This window comes from Morone saxatilis, unplaced genomic scaffold (genome assembly GCF_004916995.1).
Source record: "Morone saxatilis isolate NCDOM2014 unplaced genomic scaffold, NCSU_SB_2.0 Contig2, whole genome shotgun sequence".
NCBI classification, from domain to species: domain Eukaryota; kingdom Metazoa; phylum Chordata; class Actinopteri; family Moronidae; genus Morone; species Morone saxatilis.
In genome coordinates, this window is record NW_023339762.1 from 19,895,311 (window position 1) to 19,916,832 (window position 21,522).

Consider the following 21,522-nt stretch of genomic DNA (forward strand, 5'->3'; position numbering starts at 1 on the left):
GTATAGCGCCAATTCATAACAGATCATACATCATAATTTCTAACCAAATATGTTAGTTGAATTTCACCAGCACTCCCTGAATGTGATGTGTAGAAGCAGTTAATCATGACTAAGTAACTAAGTGACAAAATGGCATTGGAACAGAAAGGCAGATTTGGAAATTGTCATTTAATGTCCCCTGGGAAACCAACACACCAGTAGCATACAATCCTTGGGTCCACATGAACACAACACTGTTATCCAAGGAGAAGTTTTTCTTATTGTTGCTAGCTAGCTACCAATGTTTTAACATCTTTCTGGATTCACAAAAAGAGCTGATTAATTCTCATATGTGAGAAAGATTTCTAAAACCAACTAAAGGATCTATTTGATGAGTGTGTAGCAATCAATCTAGTTACCGATGCATCATACTTAATCACCTAGATAAGAGGGACATTCAAATTTCACTGCATTAAGAAGTCATAAATAAACTGAGTAGAGTAGTTCTTCTCTAACAGGTCTGTTTGTATCTCAGGTGTGCTTGTGTGTGGTACAGTGTCTTTGAGAGTTCAGAAAAAGCACTTTTTAAAATAAAGATGTAGTATATTATATTATGGGTAGAAAATGATCTACCTATAGCCTGTGCCAGAGCTATCACAACTTCCTGGCAGGTGGTTGCCTCAGTGACCCCACAGACGACCCTCTGGACTCCATCCACCCAGACCTTGAGTTCCATGTTGGGTCAGAAGCGAGGGGGCCGGTTGCGGTGTGTTGGCCCCGACATTATTGAAGGCTCCAGTGGTGCAGGGCAGCTGAAGCCCCTCTGGCTACTTCACTGGGGAGGAAACACAAGGAAAAACAGGAAGCAGTTAGTCAGGATGTGCTCAAGGCTGTGGTTATAATGTGCACTCGCCTTAAAGGATAAAGTCTTCACAGAAACAGACGCACAGAGATGCAAACTGTTCCACTTCTGCTAACACCAGTAGTCAAAAAGTCAACTATTTCAGCAGCAGCTAATGGGAAAAGGATAGTCCAGTCGAGAAGAGCTGGTACAGCCAAGCCTGCCAGGACAAGCTGGCCATAACGCTGTTGTTTTGTTCTTCTCTATGAATAGGTACATGTCTGTTGGGGGTGCAGGAAGAGTCTGCCAGCAGACATTCCCAAATCCAGTTCCTGCTTTTGTACAGAGAATTACATGGAAGCAGCGAAGACAGAGCAGGAAGACTCACTGACACAGAGAGGACGGGAACAGAGAGTGCAACAGAGAATTTATGAAAGTTCCTGTGAAAAAGAAAAGCGAGAGCTGGAAGAATCGTAACACGTGGGAGTAGAGTAGGGTTTTGTTTTTGATACATGTAATACATGTAGTTATGGCCTGCATTGTGCACTGATACACTGGAAGGACTATTACCTACAGAGTCATTAGACATCACTCAATACTATGATGAAAGTACAAATACAACTACTATTAAAGATGGGCTGTCATTTAAAGTGAAGTAAATGATGATGAAAACATCACAGCACAAAATAATGCAAATATGCAAAAACTACTGACATAACACAGTATATAAAATACCCATCTAGGGGGAGGGATCCTTCAAAATGTTCTTCAAGGACAGCGTACTGGGAGAGAATGAATGGCATCTCTCCATGGATCTAACCTTCACTGCACCTACACTACTGAGTCAAAAGGTCCTTTTGTTCGCCCCACCACCAACCCCCCACCAATTACACCTCCCCCAGCCCGCGTATTCCCTATCCACATTCACAAAGTCATCCACACCAGCCTGTCCTACCCTCCACCAAATGCTTCTCTAAATATGGTAAAGACATTAGGCAGTGCTGCAAGGTAGCCTTTGTATTGTTAGACAAACAGATGGAGTTGCAACTAATGTTTTTAAAATAAAATATTTTCTATCATTTTTTCAGTTGATTGATTAAGTGTTTATTTTATGAAAAGGTCAAAAATACCCATCACAAGTCCCCAAAGCCCAAAGTGACATCTTCAAATAGCTTCTTTTGCCTGACTAAAAGTCTAAAAGTGTTACATAAAACAGAGAAGAGAAGCAAATCCTCACATCTGAGAAAGTGAAATCAGCAGTTTGGCATTTTGCTTGATAAATGACTTAAAGGATTAATAGAGTATTAAAATAGTTTTTCAATTTTCAGTTGATTGCCTAACTGATTAATCACTTTAGCTCTACAAACAAACAACAAAAAGCCTCAGGCAGTTATCAGATATTTAGGGAGTCATATTCATGTGTGTGTTAAGTGCATAAATGCCGTGCATGCCTGTCTCATTTTGTTTTAATCCAGCATGTACTGTCTGTGAATTTGTACATGAGTGGCACCTTTGTCTGTAACCTGGCTCTGATCACTCTATTCTTGGCGTATTCACAGCTGGTTGGAAAGTGCTTTTGTCCTTCATTCAGACTGCCCTTAAATGGCATTAAGGGCTGAAGGATGGAGCGGAACAGGAAAATGGTCACACACTAGCACACTGCAAGATTTTTCTGCAGTGACCCAAAACACTGTCACCATTTTGTTTAACCCCTTTTCCAGGGGGATGTGGAAACAGTAATGGGGACTGAGTAGGTCTTGATGCAAAGCAGAAATAGTGGATCAGCCAGGGGAAAGGTTTGGATACAGGGGAGGGGGAAGGGGAATGGCCCTAAAAAATAATACCAAAGCAACACTGTGTCAGAGGGACTACATGGACTACTGTATATTGCATTGGCATTAACAATAGTTGCAACAAAAGAGACAAATAAAACAGGCTGATTCAATGCCTCTTCCTTGCACAAGCACAAGACTCAGCGGGGCACTTATAAATGTCACTTGCTCTGGTCCACACTTGTAACATTTATATTCATTAACATTAACCCAGAAAACCCAACTGATGATACAGGCACAGCGGTGTGGGGCAGAGTGCCATCCTGAGCTCTGCAAGCTCCATTCCTCTGGCCTGTCAAAGCCACAGCCTGGGGAGATGCCCACTCTCTGATTTGTGCAGCTCGTCTTATGCCAGAGAGGCATTTTATGAGACGGGGAGGGCTTAAATTCTTTTGAATTCTATTTAAGCTCAGTTGAGAGATGATCAACTGCAGCAAACCGCCGAACTCAATCAGAGCGTATTTGTTTCGGTTTCGTATTAGTTCAGTAGTGTTGACTCAAGATGCATTCCTCTCAGAGCGGTGAGGTGTGTGAGCAGCACTGAGCAGCACTGAGCAGCCTGCCTGCCCTGGCTGCTGATGACAGTTCTCCAGGCCTACAGGAGCACACCGAGCTGGCAGGAAAAAGGCTTCGACTGGCTGCTGGTGTAAACAACCTACCATATGCTCCTGTGGGTGTTCCAACACAACCAACCCACTGCTGTAACATACACCACGAAGAAATACTGTCGGTGTTTTTACTGAAGGAGCTTAAATATGGCACCGCTTCTTTTGGGGATTTACAGTCTGTCGAACATCACGAACTGGCCTCGGGATTGTGCAGTTTTAGCAGTTTCCTGAACAAGGGGGTATTTGAGGAAAACAAAATGGGGGCATTCATAACATTAAAACAAAATCAAGATTGAGCTTGACACATGAGAAAGCCTGTAGGGGAGTTACTGAACCAAGTTGAGAAAAATGATCTCACAGGAACACGCTAGTTACTATTACACCACATCCAAAATTGTTGACCATTGTTCACTAGGGTGGAAAACAATACAGTCACTTTAAAGCACGGAAGTTTAGGCATTCTAAGTTTGCAGGAAGTAGCTAATTAAAACTAGTAACTAATTTATTATAGAAGGTTTCTGACATGCAAAACTCCCCCCACTGCTGTTAAATTAAAGACAATGGGATACTTATCACAGACTGAAGCAACAGCAGTCTGTTCTAGTACTTAAACCTCCTTGCCTATTGCTAACCAAATTTTAATTCGAATTGCACTCCCTGTAGAGCAACATGTAATTACTAGCAATTTATATTCTGCTGTAATTGGTAACAGATCTGTTGTGAAACAGATCTCTGTGAGCAGCCAAAGAAAAGCGCTGGTTTATTGTGGAGGCACTGGCGGTGACTCGCCTGGAACAAACTGGAGAAATATCTTTCTTTGCTTTCAATTCCTCCAGACTATCATCAAGTGATACAGCCCCAGTATAATCCCCATGGGTAGCTAGAATATAATATTAATGTTGTTAAAAGAGGTCTTGCAGTGGGAACCAGATAAAGAAGTTCCTCATTGTCAGTACCTTAGCCTCTACAAATGTAAACGTTACAGAGCAGGGCAAAGACTGTTGCCAGAGACAGGCCTTGATCCTGTAGAGTGGAATCTGATAACATCCAGGGTATGCATTCCTGGGCTGTGAGAATGCAACGGGCCATGACTAGTGACAAGAAAGCTATGGGTCCGTCCACTCTGTGATCTTGATGGCTATGCAGCAGACGACAGCTATGACACTTACAACAAACTGCATCCCATCTTAAAATGTGTTTAAACTGGATAATCATTAAAAGACCATCAAAAGTGTGTTTGCAACATTCTGAATAACTGAAATAACCGCAGTCCTTAAGCTGAGACATATGAAAAACATAAAAGATGAATAAAAGAAAAAGTTTGCAATGGTTTTCTATTATTTTCTGAATGTGAAATGCTGAAAGCCACTGCTGTGCACAATGTCCACTCTCAGTTAATTTAGTGTTTTCGATGCATTAGTCTCTGCAAAATGACAGGCCTGCTGCCTGAAATATTCAGAACTGTTAATTAACGAGCAATTAACGGTGACACTGTACCACCACTTAGTCAGAGGCTAAAACACAGTTGTAAACTTTCTGGGCACAAGGGAATGTATTGTATTAAACATTTATTTTGTGTGTGTAAAGCCTCTGAAAAATCTCTCCAGTGTGTTGTAGCCTAACTACCTAAAGCACCAAAGAAACCCCAAAATATACACAACGAAGGAACAACCATCGTCCAGTGCTTCTTCCAAATTTTCACTCAAGCTGCAATCTGAAGATTGGGGTGTTTGGGATTAAACCCACTCCCCGTCACGCTACAGAAAACTCCCTCAGCTCCTGAGAGCTCTCCAATGGCCCCTGCCCCGGAGCAAGCCGCCCTCTTTCTCTCTCTCTGCCTGGCTGATATTAAACTATTAGGCGCTGGAGCAGCCTCCCCCATTTGGGAGGTCAGTGCTGGCAGGATCTCGAACATCTGGACGGCACGTTCAGCCAGCAATAATGCCGCCTTTGTTCCCTTGCCATATTCACTGCTCACTAGCCAGCTTTGAAGAGCCAGCGGGGCAGGCAACAGGCTTCTGCACTGGGGTGCACCAGCAACACACTGGGGGCAACAAGAGGCCCCTGGCCAAGGTTTTACATGTTTACAGGCGGTTTGTAAAACATCATCTGGTGCTGAATCACACTCATTTCACAAACACATTTATAGAACTGAAAGGGTTTTGCAGCTGCAGCTGAAATGGCAGCCACGCACAAAAAGTGGCAAAACTTATTTATTTTTCCAGACTGTAAGGTAGTTCTTTGCAGCCTGGTCTTCATGGTGCTATGACAGCATTCAATCCAGCAAAGACCATTAAATTACATGATTCTATTTCTAGACTAAATTAGTCCTCTCCTCTCAGATCACAAAGCACAAAGACTGAGAGACATAAAAACCTTGGCTGAGTGCAGCCGCTCCACAGGTTGGTTCTGCTACACCTGGTGTTTGTAAGTGGTGTAGAGCAGTGGGGCTTTAGATAGCATGAACTGCAAAGTGGTTTTTATATGCAGATTCTGTTAAGATGACTGAGGTGTAAAGGCTTTTGAGACCATGAGAGCTCGCTGTATTTACAGAAGATGCTGAACCTGATTAGACAACACAAACAATGGGGAAAAGGGGACCAGCAACATTCTTAAGTGGATGTTCTCCAAAACATCTGGGCCTGTAAAGATAATACTGCAAGATAATTACAGAATTACATTTAAAAATGCCTTTAACTACTCTTATTTCCCCAAACTAACAGATAAAGGCACAATTAAACGCAGCATTAACTCGATATTTCGGCCAGTAACACCCTGAAAGACATAACACATTAGTCCTTCTTTAGTAATACTCTGCAACCTCTGCCTCATGTGTTGGTGTGGAGTGGGACGAGGCTGGAGAAATGGCGATAATAAGGGGCTGTAGTGGGCTTCAGAGAGTAGCCCCAACTATTCTACTACAGAAATGTTTCCGTTATCTCAGCCTCACAACTACAGCAGGGCTCAAGCTGCGGCACATTCTGCCATTGTTGGCTCAGTGCAATGCTCTTACCTTTATGCCGCACACAGGATTCAAGTCAGTGTCCCCTCACTGGACTGAAGTTTAGGGAATAAACACAGGTAAAGGCGTCGATTCCGCAAAATGTGTCCTCCTTCACCATTGCCCAGTAAATCACTTCCAACGAACTGCGACAAAGTAACGTTTCAGGCTGCTGGATAAACAACAGGAATAATAATTAATAAAAGGCTACAGACGCGTCCAGAAAAAAAGACAGATAATTGACGTTTTGGTCCTCTGTCCGAAAGTTTGTGTCTGTCCTCTCTGCGCGCTAGTCTTTTGCGGTCTCACCAATAAGCTGCGGAAAATGCCCCCTCTCCCCGTTTCATTACTCCTGCTGGTGAATACATCGCATTGGAACTGGGACACCGCAAGGCATTGTGGACTGTTTAAAGCTGCAATACACTCTGAAGGGGGGGTGGGTGAAGAGGGGGCTACCTAGAGCCAACTTTTACACATGCAGGACATCTGAACAGTAGAATGAGACCAGTATACTTCAGATAACAATAACATAGTGACATAACCTCATCTACAATACTTTGCAGTGTGTGTGAGCCAGGAGGGGTCAAGTTCACTGCAAATGAAAAAAAGTGGATTCAATTTAAATAGAAACAGAAACAAATGTGTTAATGAACAAAAAGATGTAGATGCAGATGTAGTGAGAAATCATATTCATAGTCTAGTAAATAAAGTTGTGCATTGTATTCAAAGCTCCTGCAGGATAACACCGTTAAAGCTGCTCTTTTAAAAACAGCACTATACACACAATTACAGCACATGCAACTAAACTTGCTAAAACATGCCATGCAGTTGAAACACAGTGACATATTTCACATCATATAGGCATACTATAATGGCAAAAGTAGGATGTAAGTAGTGTCTGTTGTAATTAATGTATTGGTTAGTGATATAAAATAACAAACAAACAAACAAAATCTAAAGTTTTTTTTTGTTAGATATTATTAAAGAAAGTAGGAAAAACAGTTAAGGCTTACTATATTTATCACTCTGTGCACCCCAGATTAGACAGCAGTGGACTAAATGGTTGATTTATACAGGAGGTAATGTAAAAACAATTATATTTTCTCTCCACCTGACACAAAAATACTTATGTTGTTTAGAATAGATGAACTAAAACATGCTGTAGGCCCCATCCAACTGGAGCTACTGATGAACCTTTGGCAATGGGATGTATAAATGGAGGCTTACTGCCCTCTTGTGACAGCACAGGAGTCCCTGTCATAATAAAATGTCAGCTGGAAGTGTCAGGTCTTTTCTCAGCGATCTGGTTGGTTTTCAGGACGTAGGGGTGGTGCAATCAAGTCTGGTTGAAGACTACAGGTCAGGATTACAGTTTTATTCTCTGAACATGAAGACTCTTAAAGCTTGAAAGATGAGCTTCCTTTTATAAAAAAAAGGCATTTTATTGAAGTGAAATAATCATTTCATAACAACCATTTTTTATGTTATGCCACTATGGACCTTTTTCCCAGCAGACATTTTAACAAGCAGGTGTGACTAATAACTTTAATGATAGCTTTTTAGCATCCCACAAAGCCATTCCAGTGACTCACCATGCCTTACTGAAACACAGCCATTGTTACTGTTATCAGAGACACCTGTGATTTTCCTGTTAGGATGTATCAAAGTGTCTGCTGTAAAAAAAAGGCCAACTGTTGTTAAGTCAATGGACCTTTTTCACAGCAGGCTCTGTTGCAGTTAAGGCTCTGCAACAGAGCCTTAACTACTATCATTGGTAACACCTGTGTTTACCCTATTATTTCATGTAAAAAGGGTTGCTGTGAAAAGTGTCTATTTTTTATGTATATTATAACATGTGTCACTGGAAAATGTTTTATACCTTTGTGATTTCAGTAACTTTTATACAAATAATGTTGTTCTAAGGCTGAGATTTCACTTACTTTATAGATTTACTGCTTGCACTGAAACTTTTATATGCGTTGTATCAGGTAAACCTACAGAGGGAACAAGCACATCACTGGAGAAACGAGAGAGTCACAGATTAACTTTACACTAAATTAACGTCTGCAAACTATAACTGACATTAAATTATGTTTGTGATATAAAACTGTATATCCATAGAGATATAAATATAAATATATAGTATTTAATGACCGATATATTGTGGTTATAGATAGTAGATAGTCAGCCTTTCTGCCATTGAGGACTTTCCATTATGAATGTGAAATTACTGACGCTTTAACTGTAAAATCATTTATGATACCGGTTATTCCACATACTTGTGGACTCTTTCACCTCTAACAATACTGTACTATTTATTGTTTTTGTTCTGTAACTACTACTAAATGCAGTGGGGTAAAGGCACACTGCATTTCCTTGTAGATAAAAGAAGATTTTTCCAGTCTCATAAATGGTAGCCAACAGTAATTTCTTATCTCTGCACACAATAGGTGCTCATTTAAACATCTTTGATATGTTCATTACTGCCTATAAGGGCAAGCCTCCCCAAAAATGTGGATGACGTGGGATCTCTTCAATGAAAACAACACCGAGCAATGATTCTGGCTTAAAATTGGCCTTCACTTCCTTGTACATCACAAACATAGCTGTGGTCTCAATAGAGGCTGTGCAGCTTGGAGAACTGCCAGACAAGAAGTCAATAGTGACCTCTAGCGTGTCTGGTGTATGAAGTGAAAATACTCTATCGTCTTTTTACATTTTATACTCTTTTATACTCTTTTCCCCACCTTTATTATTGATATTGGCTATTAGATTTCACAGATAATGTCTAATACTAATCACAGGGTAATGCGTCTTTAAAATAAAAAAAAAAAAAAAACATTCCCTCGAACGGATACTTATAATAAAATAACTATGCATTTACAAAGTTGGTAAAAAAAAAAAAAAAACGTGGATTAATTTACACTTTCCCCATAATAATCCTTAATTGAATTTGTAGTTTCGTGTTTTTTTGTTACAGACCCTGCCTCCTGTGTTGTATGCACATAAAGTGCGCAGGAGGCAGCCTAGTGAACACTTTGGAAAACTGACAAGGGATTGCCAAATCATTTCCTTGCCTGGGAATGACGTCTCTCCAGCACAATTCAGTTATATTTAGAGCCTATATATAGTGGAGTCGCCCCCTAGGCTTTGTTGACTGCAGCAGGCAGCAGCAGCAGGAGCTCCCGAAAGTGGAAGGAGAAGGTCCTGAAACCAACAACCATGTGACCTATATAGTTACAATATTGTTCGTGATCATCAAAGCATAAATGTGAATCAGTGTATGTCTTCAAATTTAGATTGAATTCAAAATAATAATAATAATAATAATAGAGTTTAAAAAAAACAAAAACATAAAGCGAATTTGTGCATTAATAAAAGAGGCATTTACAGTTTATATAACCCCACATATATGAATAAAAAAAAACACACAAATAGCACGTTTATAGAGAACAAAAGAAAGATTAATTTCTGTCCATATTGCGACACATAGCAGAGTGAAATGCCCCAAACCGGTTGAAATCCCCAGCTATGCTTTCTGGGTAAAGTGCGCCCCGGTATCCGCCCATATTCGCTTAAAGGAGGCCAACCTGAGCAGCTAGGCCCGGACGCTGGATCAAATGGAAAGTTCAATCGATTAAATTCGCCCACTTTTTCTTTTTTTTTTTTTTTGTTTTGTTGTTGTTGTTGTTGCATGTTCCCACTCGCTTCTGGACAACGAGGTAGACCGACCTTAAATGCGGGCGTTTTGGCGTGAAATAGGAAATGCAGAGATCGTGTGAAACGAGAGGATTATCAGCTTGACTTATTTGGTCGCTACTTCGGACGCGGAACTCCACTCGCTAAAAAGGTAAAAAACAAAAAAAAACGGGGTAAGATTCGTACATGTCGGGGTTTTTGTCGCAACGTGGTGCTAACCCGATTTAACTGATATGTGAAGTGTGTCCGCCGTGTAACCACCGAACAATATCCCTGTAATGGAAATGTTCGTTTTCGTTGTGAGTGCAAAAACTACGCCCAATTGTTAACCTATCGTCTGGCCCTGCAATGCAGACCTTTGGGGCTAGCCTTGTCAATGGCGGCTTCAGAAAATCTGCACCTTTCCCCTTTTGAATGAATGATACTGAGTGTGTTTTTTTTTTTTCCGGGCACAGGCTTGCAGACAATGCTGCGTTAATGAATTAGAGTCGTGAATCGCGTTAGGTTAGCTCGCAAGGGGGCTAGTTAGCTCGCTTTCTGTGAGGGGCGAGCTCCCAGTGCTAAGCGAGCTAACAGCAGCAAGGAGCTTGGTTATTTAAACACACTTGCTCAGGGGGGGTTTTCACTCGACCTATCTGGCAACCCTGTTAGGGGGCACACAGCAGTGGGTTTAAACCAAATTCCTTTCGGGTTTTTTAAGCTCTAGTGGTTATTGACTGCTTTAAACACAGCGCTAAGGGGTGAAAGGCCTGTTTTTAAACGCCGGCTAATTCAAGTAAAGGTGACAAAACTGTGAGAAAGTAACTTAGTGTTTATGTGGCTGCTAACAAACCACCCATTTTCTTGCTTTAGCCCTTCACCTGTGTTGGGTCGGCGATGAAATTGTTATAAAATTGTTTGTTAAAACAAGAATAATGCAGTTTTGCATCTGGTATAATGTTGTTGTCTGTATTGATGTAGTAAATAAAAAGGTGGTTACACTATCGTCCAGATGTCAACATGAGGGGAAACAACAACCATGACTGGAATAGTCGTATTTTCATATGATTTTTTAATTTATTATTTATTTATTTTACATTTAAATGCCACAGCATCACAACTTTACCACAGCCAACAAGCTGTAATGTGCACTGGGAATGTCTTTTAACTCTGTTACAACCCTAATGAGTGTGAGGAAAGGTGATTTATACATATTATTCAACCATAAATAAGGTATATCCCTCCATTACATCCCTGTTTGTCCCTGACGGTTCTGCACTTTAAGTTATATTTAATTTTTCTATTTGTGTTGTTTATTTGTCTTATTATTGTGCTGTTGTGTAAAGCGAGTCCAGCAAAGTATTCATTGTATGGTATAAACCACTGTGCATGTGACAATACACCTCTTGAATAGACTTGACAGCTAACTGCACATGCACTACATTCAGTCATCCAAAGCCACTTTCACTGTCACATCACATAAGATGACAAGTGATAATATTTCTATCGGCATGCCGAGTATCTGGCAGACAACTTTAAAGTGTTGCAGGAATGTTCTGTGACATTTTCAGTAATCTTGTCTGCTCAGGTAAAGATAAGATGGTCTATTGCTAATGGACAGAGCAGCCCCACTGTAACGTGTATAAATCAGACTGTGTTGGGTGTAATGTGTATATAACATGTGGCGGATGCTTTTAAAAAAAAAAAAGTATTGAGAGCACTAACGAGCATAATAAAAGAATGCCATTGTTACAAATACATCTCAAGCCACATTCTCGTTTTTGTTTGTGTAGAAAAGGCAATAATATTCAGTGGAACTCCTCCCTGTCTGCAGGCTGTGCAGAGCTGTGAGCAGCATGTACTGTAACTTCTGAAAAGGCCAGCTGCCACTATTGATGGGTGCTCCTCCACAAAGCAGACAGACAGCAGTCTCCCAGTTGCTTGTCAATTTTGTAGTCTAAATGTAATGTCATAGATTTCTGCCTGGGGTTAGTTTGTGTTGTGTTGTGGCTGCTACTCAGACAACAGTGACACTACTAAATGTGTTTCTGGATTTAGAAATTAGTTTAGTGATTCATCAGTATATTCTTGTCGCTTCAGTACCTGGTTATTTGTGAAATGAGGCCTGTTATTGTAGTATCACAGAAACGTTTTGAATGTAATTTCTTTTTCATTGTTTATATTCCCTCATTTACACTTAATCTTGTGCAGGTGAACCATCATATTCTGTTTGTGATTGTAGTTTCCTCTGTGTTAAATACCAAAATGGATAAGCAAAATTAACACGGTGTGAAATCTAATTTTCCAGTGAATCAGCATTGTTATTAAAAGAAAAGTGGAGTTTCTTTTTAAGACATAAGGCGGTATGAGTAACTCACTGGAAGTGATACATGAATTTTATTATTTTTTTAGTCTGCCAATACTGAGGAAGTTTATTTCCCAGCAAACCAACAACTTGTCAGATAGAAATGAAGAGCCAGTCGACAAAATAGTCTTAAGCGACAATTCAGTATTAGTGAAGTAGTATTCAGAGTCTTTTTAAGGCTTTGATGGTGCCCCACATGAATTGATGCTGTGCCAGATGACTGCCTGTATCTGTGGAAATATCTCAGTATAATGCTTTTTTCTGCTCCCACAGGTGAATCATGACAGAATATAAGCTGGTAGTGGTGGGAGCTGGTGGCGTTGGCAAGAGCGCACTTACTATTCAACTCATCCAGAATCACTTTGTGGATGAATATGATCCCACCATTGAGGTAAAGAAACTTTGTGTGCTTGCATGTACATGTATGTGTGAAAGTGTGTGTGCACAGTCCGTGACCGTGTCCATGGTTTTGTGTGTATTTTGTTATGGGAGCAGAAACTCAGAAAAAAGGAGTTGCAGCAGGTTCTTCTGGTTGAAGTCTTAAAAAGACACCAAACAGGTTTTCAATAACTTTCCATGTCTGCCCGCCTGCTTTCTCAGGGGGCCGACATGTGCTGAGTGAACACAGTCTCACTATGATTTCAATCAATTATTGATGTGCTGTTGCAGGTTAGATCTCCACTAAAGATTGCTTGAATACAAGATAACATCTGAAACAATAGCTGCTCACTGGATCTGATGGTAATTATTTGTGTTGGATCAGATCAAGTGGTGGCCATCAGTGTGATGAAAAGCTGGAGTGCTTTGACACAGTGGAAACTGGGACCTCTATTATCATTTGAGATCTGATGGAAACTGGAGTGCCCCACTACAGCTGGAGTAGGGCAATAATTAAATGTAGTGACCTCTTTCAGTAACCTTGTCATGATGAAGCAATGTAAACACTTCGAATTCATAATTTAAAAACGGTGTGTATATATACGTATATTACTTTTTACCACTGTCCACTATGTTGAACATGTGTTTTTCTTGTGTTCTTGTGTTCAATAACATAAATATCTACATTTCTTTTTATTATTGGGGTCGACCGATATGGGTTTTCAATTGCCAATGACTGATATATAATGCTAGTATCAAAACAAAAAGTAGTCATGTATGATTTTATTCTACATAATTCATGCATGTGTGTACAGCAGGGTGTATGAGAGTTATAGTACATTGCTCGAAACAGACTTTTTCCACCACCTTCCCAAAACTCATAAAGGGGACTGCTAACATATGTCTGAAGACATTTTTTGTTTATCGGCCAATGCCAATTATCTCAAAATGCCACATAATTGGCCAGATTAATCAGCCAACCAATTAAATAATTATCACTAATTGTGACATTAATTCAAAACACCTAGCCATTAATACAACTAAGGATTATTAAAGAAAAGTTGAATGTAGAAAAAACATGCAGTGTCAAAAATTGTTGCACATTATTTTTATACCGTAGATGTTTAAAACACACTTGAAATAACCTTTTATGTATAAATAATAACTAATAATTCTTAAATTATGCCATCCACAGCCGTCTTTTATTATTTTTGTTAAGGTGCTATTTGGACACTCACCCAACTAAAACCCAGAGTTCTGATTGTTTTCTGACTTCTTCCTCCTCCAGGACTCCTACAGAAAGCAGGTAGTGATCGACGGAGAGACGTGTCTGTTGGACATCCTGGACACTGCAGGTCAGGAGGAGTACAGCGCCATGAGGGATCAGTACATGAGGACAGGGGAGGGCTTCCTCTGTGTCTTTGCCATCAACAACACCAAGTCCTTCGAGGACATTCACCACTATAGGTGAGCTGAGAGACTAAAGCTCTGCGGTCTTTGGTCCCCTTGTGAAGGCCGTGGTTTAATCACTGTTTAAAGTGTAAAGTTTCGGAGTGTGAGGTGCTGTAATTGCAATGTTACTAGTTTAAGACCGACTGGGAACATTTGTTACATGTCACTCCTATTCTCTATTTCCCGTGTTCTACTGTCCACTGCTTAAAAATCTCACTTCACTTCTCTGCACCATGTTGTTCATGGCTGATCACCTTTTAGATATGTAAAGTTGACCTTTTTGACATGCAAAATTTTAGAAAATTCTCTTATTGATATATTGTAGGTCACAATTCTAACTTTTAAATAAGTTTATTATATATTTGTATTTATGGACTGAAAACACCGATCCTTACCTTAATTTTACTCTGAATATGACCCTATCCATGTAACTCTAAACAGATAAAAGGTAACATTACACAATTTAACATTGTGACCAATATCAAACAAAATTTCTATTGTGTCTGTCAATTTCCAGAGAACAGATTAAACGAGTTAAGGACTCTGAGGACGTCCCCATGGTGTTGGTGGGGAACAAGTGTGACCTCCCGTCCCGGACAGTGGACACCAAGCAGGCTCAGGACTTAGCACGCAGCTACGGCATTCCCTTTATTGAGACCTCAGCCAAAACCAGACAGGTGAGAGTCCAGCCAGGGACGGCCGCACCCTCAAGACTCAAAACAGTTTAACTTTTCAGTCTGTCACTAAACTGCTGGAGTATTCCACTGCAGGTTTGTAGCGCATGTTGAATGGTGAGAAGCTGCATGTGGTCTCAGTTTTCCATAAATTTCACATTAAAATCAAATTTTATTTTTCCAGAGAGATTGAGCTCTTAGTAAATTTGAAAGTGTCCTTGCAAAAAAGGCTTGATAATCTTTGGCACTTGGATCACAAGAAGAAGTCTTTGGTCCTGTGGTGCTGTTGATTTGTGTCACATTCAGTGGCTCTAATGGTCTTTTTTTTTTTTTTATATAATGTTGCTTGGAAATGTCTCGGGCAATACGCTGCACATCGTTAAATCCTCTTTGGTTAATTGAATTTTTTATTTATGGATGATAATGTAATCATTGCATGCTACGTTGCCATGGATATGTGAAATTATATCATCATTAGGGTCATCTTCAAAAGATCCTGCTTTTATAAATAATCAGCAAATCAGTAAATGTGTGTCAAGGAGTCTGCATGAAAGGACAAAGTGTCGGTAATTTACCCGGGTGGTTAATGATTCTGCTTACTTGTTACTGTGACAGGGTGTTGGAAGATTTGCCATGGTGTAGTCGCATCAACTGATGTGTGTCTGTGTCTCTGTGTGTGTGTGTGTGTGTGTGTGTGTGTGTGTGTGTGTTGTGAGCATGGCCTTAGGTGGCTGACGCAGTGATCTGTAAACACATCCTTTCCTGGTCTCTCTGACCTGGGGTGAATCACGGCTTCTTCTGGTGCGGGGAAATTAATGAAACAATAATTGATTTCTTACAGCTCTGTTCACCTATTCCTACCCGGGTGTACCAATAATTAACTATCCACACCGTGCCACTGCTGTTGAACCAGCAACTGTCTCTTGCATTCAAAGCCACCCAGTGTTTCCCAAAATATCTAAGTAATTTCCTCTGACTTCTCTGGGAAATCTCCCACATGAAGTAAAATGCACAATCAAAATATGCTCCTAATCCATGCACTTCTCCTTTTTTTATATTAGGCTATACAGTTAAAGTGATACTCCACCCACTGTAGGCTCAAAAGGTGGCTGTTTTTGAAAGTTTAGTTTAAATGGATTCCAATGACCACTCCTGCACCGTAATCCACTTCTTCACTGTCCATGCGAATGCTCCGTGTGTTACAAACACTTATTGTTCTGCCCAAGTACAGCTAAAGACGCTGCCTCTCTCACAGCTTCAAAGAGGGCAAAAGTGTAACACAGAAACAGTGTAGTTGGCAACATTTTGGCAAATTAAATCTTTTTAAGGGTGCTTGTCACCATTGGAATTCAATATAGCCGCAGTCCCTCTTCATTGAGAGGAAAGGAAACCGTGAACCCTTTCAAGCCTACAGGAGGTGTGTGCTTGGTATTCACAAGAGCGATTTTGGGTGGAGTACCACTTTATGTAAGGCCAGCCAGACATTGCAGGTAGACCCACCTCCAAACACCAATCTGCTTCGTTCCTTTTGTATCTGTAAGCTGTAACACATGCACCCATATGTCCTCCTGTATTCCTCAACATTGAGGGAAGTTGTGTCTTATACTGCAGAGAGTGGAAGATGCCTTTTACACTCTGGTACGGGAGATCAGGCTGTACCGGCTCAATAAGCTCAGCAAGGAAGAAAAGACTCCGCGGTGTGTCAAGCTTAAAAAGTGTGTTGTGATGTGAAAGGGGTAAGTGTATGCAGCCGCGCGCCCACCAGCTCTGTGTGTCTGTCTGTGTGTGTCTGTGTGTGTCGGTGTGTGTCGGTGGTGTCCCGGCTGTGTGCGTCTGTGTGCTCGTGTGGTGCGTGTCTGTGTGCGTCTGTTGACGTCTGTGCTGGCTGTGATGCGTCTGTGTGCGTCTGTGTGTGTCTGTGCGTTGTTAGTGGGGACTGTGGAGAGAAGGCACACAATGAGAGCTGGTGCTTCATGGGTTCTGAAAGCTAACTTGCTGTTTTCTACTGGGGCTGTGGTGAAGCTCTAACAGGAGGCTGAAACAGCTGATGTTTTCTTCCCTTTTCAGTGTCTCTGTATCATGGCTGATTATTGTTTAAGGTCGTTTTCACACTGGGTTTCGTTTACTTGAGCCCCTGCCCCCCGTTCCGCTAACCCCGCTGGTCTGGCTTTCACACTTGTCTACTTTTGTTCCGATCTGGAGGTACGTTTCCGTTCTTTCCTCATCAAGGTTCAGGCGTTTACCCTCGTTTCCACAAGGAAACGATGACGGTGCGCATTTAGAAAAATAGAGAATGGTGTACAAGCAGGCAACCATCTGAATGGGGGGGGAGAAACAAAAATCTAGCTCCCCTACTACTCTACTGGAGGAAAGGAAAGCATGGAATACATTTGGGGTTCTTGGTTTCAACTCATACACGAGCAAGTATTTTTATCTTATCTTTCTTTTGGTAAAATACAAAAAAGGATGACTTGGTAAATGCTTCTTGGTCTCCATTCATGTTCAGAATAAGTGCTATTATATGATAATAATAATAATAATAGTAATTTTAAAAAAGTTTCCAGTCTAATCGTTGCCAGATTTGAACTGCACAACCAGTGTGAAAGCGTCCTAATCTGTTGAAATCATAATGAAGGAAGGCGTATGGGCTGGGGAGCCAACGTGTGTGATTAAAGGAGATTATGGTGAATCTGGGGTCAAATCATGTGCTGAAATGTTTCCAAGGAGGATGTGGTCTAAGATACTGGCAGATATGTTGTGAAAAAAAAAATTGTGTGTTTGTGGGTGAGAGTTTTCTTGCGGTCACAGATCCCTTTAGTCTTTATTCTTTCCTTTCCTGCTGTCTTTGTCACAACCTAAGTGACCCCGGGCTCTTTACTGTGCAGCTCCTTACGGATTCAACGTGACATTTATTGCACTAAATATGCTATTTATTGCATCTGTTCCAGTACTCCCGTACTCAGTGTGGCATCAACAGACACCAGTTGCATTAACATGGAGCCTTTTATTCACTCATAATCTGAAGAGCTCAGAAAAAATGTAAAAGCCTAATTTAAACACCCCAGTCAATATAAATTGGCTTTTTATAAAGCGTTTTAAATTACTTTATATTTTTGGAATATTACACTCTTTGCTTCCTGGCTTAAATCAAAGCTGTTCACCTGAGGAAGATGTGTCTCTCTCTTCTTTCATTTGTTGCTTATGAGAGTTTTCTACCATTTCAGAGTGTTACATCTTTCCCAGGGAAACCATCTTCATATAGTTTGTTTATTAGTTTTAGGGAGATACAGCAGGCGAGCCTTCTGTTAAATAACTCTTACAAAACTGTATTGGTGCCAAGCGCTCGATACAGGTCCTTCTTTTTTTAACAGTTTGCTTGTGTTGGCGGACTGCATAAAGGCCATTGCGAATATAAACAGGACAACTTGTTCTGCCACTTTATTTAGCAGCCATTTAAACACATGGGAGTTGTAAATTTTGATTGTTTGCATTCAGTGGTAAATAAATTGGCTCATGTAACTGCAGCTACTGTCTGTGGTGTTGTCAGTGGGAACACTGCTGACATTTAAGCTGAAATACATTACATTACAGTTCTGTTTGATGCACTTTCATACAGCGGTGTCTCATATTGCCTTAACTGGATTGATGAGTTTAGCTGCACCTTGATGTGTGTCACACTCATTTAGTTAAAATAGATATAAATAGAAGATTATTGATTGATTGATTCTTGTAGATTTAGGTTTATTCCAGGTTTTGAATTGGAATAAATAATTTAAATAAGACAATTCAACTGCCATAGATGTCAAGGCTACACATCAGGTTGGATATTAAACATTGGCGTGTTAACTGTAGAGTCTACTGTCCCAAGTAATTGTTTAATTAAGTGGTATGATTTGTCAGGCTCTACAATAACCTTAAAAACGTTATTGGTATTCTGGTATGAAAATGCTAATCTCTAACTCTAATTATGCATTCTTTTTATCATTTCTTTTCCAGGGCGTTGATGATGCCTTTTACACATTAGTGCGAGAAATCCGGAAGCATAAGGAGAAGATGAGCAAGGAGGGCAAAAAGAAGAAAAAGAAGTCCAAGACAAAGTGTACACTTATGTGAATTATTACCCGTTTTCAAGACAGACTTAAAAAAAGAAAAAAAGAACTATGTTGAACAGTTAAAGTAATACATTTTGTACATTACACTAAATTATTAGCCTCTTTCTCAATACCCACCATACTGAATACTAAGCCTGATCCAATTTTTCTGCCTTTCTGTTATTTGCTACTTGGACACCAATAAGCTTTATTTTCAGTTTAGTGCCAGTTGCCCACATGTGTTGGTCCAACAGCCTGTTTCATTTGATAGGATGACTATGTTGATTTGGATAATTTTATATAACTGCAGAACTGTGAGCTAATTGCATCACAACTCATGTTTGACAAATTATTCATTAACAAGTGTTTATTTTTTTCCCCATTTGCTTAAAAGGTCATGACCTGCAAAAGTTCTGTAATGCCCTTTTTAAAAAAAAAAAAAAAGTATGGGATGCCAAAGAATGAATTTTCATCCCGATTCTTGTAGACAATACAGATATGAAGAAAGGACCAACATTCAGCCAGATGAGATCCCAATGTCCCAGCCACTGTGTAATGTCCCCATCTCTAATGACCTCTAGGTATGACTTAGTTATGTCACTGATATAAGTATGCATGCAAACTCCTACTCTTCTCCAAATGTTTTAACAACCTAATTAGCTATTAATTAATTTGAAATTTGTCAATGCTTTGTACTGTGTGGGGAGTGATTTCTTGCCTACATGAGGTGTTTGTTGTTTTGTTATTTTTTTTCTTTTTCTTTTTGCATGCATTGTGTCCTAGATGACATGGGTATTGCAAACTGCCTCTGGTCGATTCGTTTAACAGAGCCAGCAACGAGGAACTCTGACCCAAGTGGACATCACAAAGTCTAGTTTTTTCAGGTTTATATAAAGTTAATCAGTACTTGCTTTTGTGTGAAAGAAATCAGCCACCTTTATGCTTCATTAATGACACATTCAGAGATCCAGATTTATACCCGTTTTGTGATGATAAAATGGGACTAGCAGCCAGGTCTGTGTTTTGGCTGTGCAGAGTCATTTCATGTTGCAGGGATTCATGCCTCCTCACAGTCTAATGACGAACAGCTCGTTACTGATCACATATTTCCTGCTTTTCTTCACTCTAAGACTTGACTGCAGGATTGTTTTTAATTCATCCTGACAATAACCATTTCATTGCTGTTTGTTACAAAATGATTGAGTACTCCTGTCAACATCCTCCTGATTGAGGCATTCATATTTAAACCGTATGAGGACCCTTTATCAGGACCTGTGATTCTCCAGCTGTCCATAGAGGTGTCATGCCTTGCACATTTTCCTAAGCTGTTGACTCCTTCGCTTGTGACTGGCTATAACGCAGAATGCATCTTTTAAGCAGCTTTCAGGAATATTTCTCTTGGTGTGGTGTCACAGAGGTTTTCCAAAATGTTGTCCAAAAGGATTTCAGATTCTTCCTTTGGCAGAGCTTTTTAAAAGAGAGAAGTTTTTGGATTTACTTCCTAAAGTGTTGAAATTGTTTGGTGGGCTGCCTTTCAACAGAAATGATTGTCCAGCAGAATAATTTGTCATTTTCCCTCACAAAGCTTGTGTATCATGGTGATGTAACTGGAACTGATGTTTGTAAATGAGGCAATAATTGCCATAAAATTGGTTTTTAGAGAAAATGGCCTGAATTTATAAAAAAAAAGTCCTGGTTGTTTCTCGGGTCAACCCATATTTCACCTTTTCCATCATATTTACAAGCTGTTCCCCTGGGGATGTTTTATTTGCCTTTATGTTTGCATTAGGTGCTAAATTTGAACAGTTGAAAGAGCCGAGACAACATTTACTTTGTCCTCTGTGTGCTCAAGAAATACACAAAATGCTGTTTTAGGGGAGCAAAGTTATTGACACAGAGAATCCAGACATGATACGTTTTTCTTTCAGGATTAATGAATTTTGACCCAGTTTATTATTACCTCCTTTTTTCATGAAGTAGATAATAACTGTTAATGCAATTTTAATTATGGAACCCTCTAATACAGTTTCAAAAGTAGTTTTACTGTTCCTCTTCCTTTATTGTGTGCCAACAGCTGATTTCTGAAATGTATCATTTATACCTGGATCATATTTTAACAACCTTTGTATAGTTGTGATACTGAAAGGTGCATATTTTGTAAATTGTGCTTCATTTCGTTGGTGTGTCTAAATGAATGTTGCTTTAATGGAGTTTCACTCCGCTCTGTGTATGTGACTAGAGAGTGTGACTGGGTCCAGGTCTAGGGAAGTGAATGAATGACCACTTTACAACACACCTGTTGTGGGCAGTGTAGAGTGGTGATCTGATCTCAAATGAGTCTATTTTTTGCCATGAATCTCACCACTCCTATTTAATGTGTAATAAAGAACAAAGTAAAGAGGAACTTAACTTTGTCTTTCTTTTTGAAACCGTTTTCTGTTTCTCATTTTATGGAAAACACTGGTTTCTTAGACTCAGATTAGCTCATTGCACATGGTTGATGCACCAACTGCTGATGCCATCATTATTATAATGTACACTCTCATAAACCTGAATTTACACTTTAAAGAAATTATGTATTTCATTGTTTTTTTTTTAGCTGTATGTCTGAAGATCACACCAG

The 21,522-nt window shown here is 40.0% G+C and overlaps 2 protein-coding genes across 4 annotated transcripts in view; one reads left to right on the forward strand and one right to left on the reverse strand.

The window, feature by feature from the left end:
• LOC118330299 (ras association domain-containing protein 8) overlaps window positions 1–6,654 on the reverse strand; it is a 15,250-nt gene extending 8,596 nt beyond the window's left edge. For 2 of the 3 annotated variants that reach the window (XM_035664787.1, XM_035664785.1), the window contains exons 1-2: window positions 6,274–6,644; window positions 613–814 (exon numbers count right to left, since the gene is read on the reverse strand). In XM_035664787.1, coding sequence (XP_035520680.1) covers window positions 613–715 — 103 coding nt within the window. In that variant the 5' untranslated portion in view covers window positions 716–814; window positions 6,274–6,644. Of the gene's footprint in view, window positions 1–612; window positions 815–6,273 lie in introns of all 3 variants that reach the window. The other variant, XM_035664786.1, reaches the window with a different exon arrangement.
• Window positions 6,655–9,817: 3,163 nt separating this feature from the next.
• kras (v-Ki-ras2 Kirsten rat sarcoma viral oncogene homolog) lies at window positions 9,818–21,303 on the forward strand. Its single transcript, XM_035664554.1, has 5 exons — window positions 9,818–10,111; window positions 12,578–12,695; window positions 13,971–14,149; window positions 14,652–14,811; window positions 18,805–21,303. Exons 2-5 carry the CDS (start codon window positions 12,585–12,587, stop codon window positions 18,919–18,921), a joined length of 567 nt encoding a protein of 188 aa, XP_035520447.1. The 5' UTR covers window positions 9,818–10,111; window positions 12,578–12,584; the 3' UTR covers window positions 18,922–21,303.
• Window positions 21,304–21,522: the final 219 nt, after the last annotated feature.

Excerpts from the sequence above, each read along its gene's own strand:
- kras (XM_035664554.1), top strand. The coding sequence starts at position 12,585 with ATGACAGAATATAAGCTGGTAGTGGTGGGAGCTGGTGGCGTTGGCAAG. Across the intron at positions 12,696-13,970 it reads AATATGATCCCACCATTGAG|GACTCCTACAGAAAGCAGGT; the intron begins GTAAAGAAACTT and ends TTCCTCCTCCAG. Across the intron at positions 14,812-18,804 it reads CCTCAGCCAAAACCAGACAG|GGCGTTGATGATGCCTTTTA; the intron begins GTGAGAGTCCAG and ends TTTCTTTTCCAG.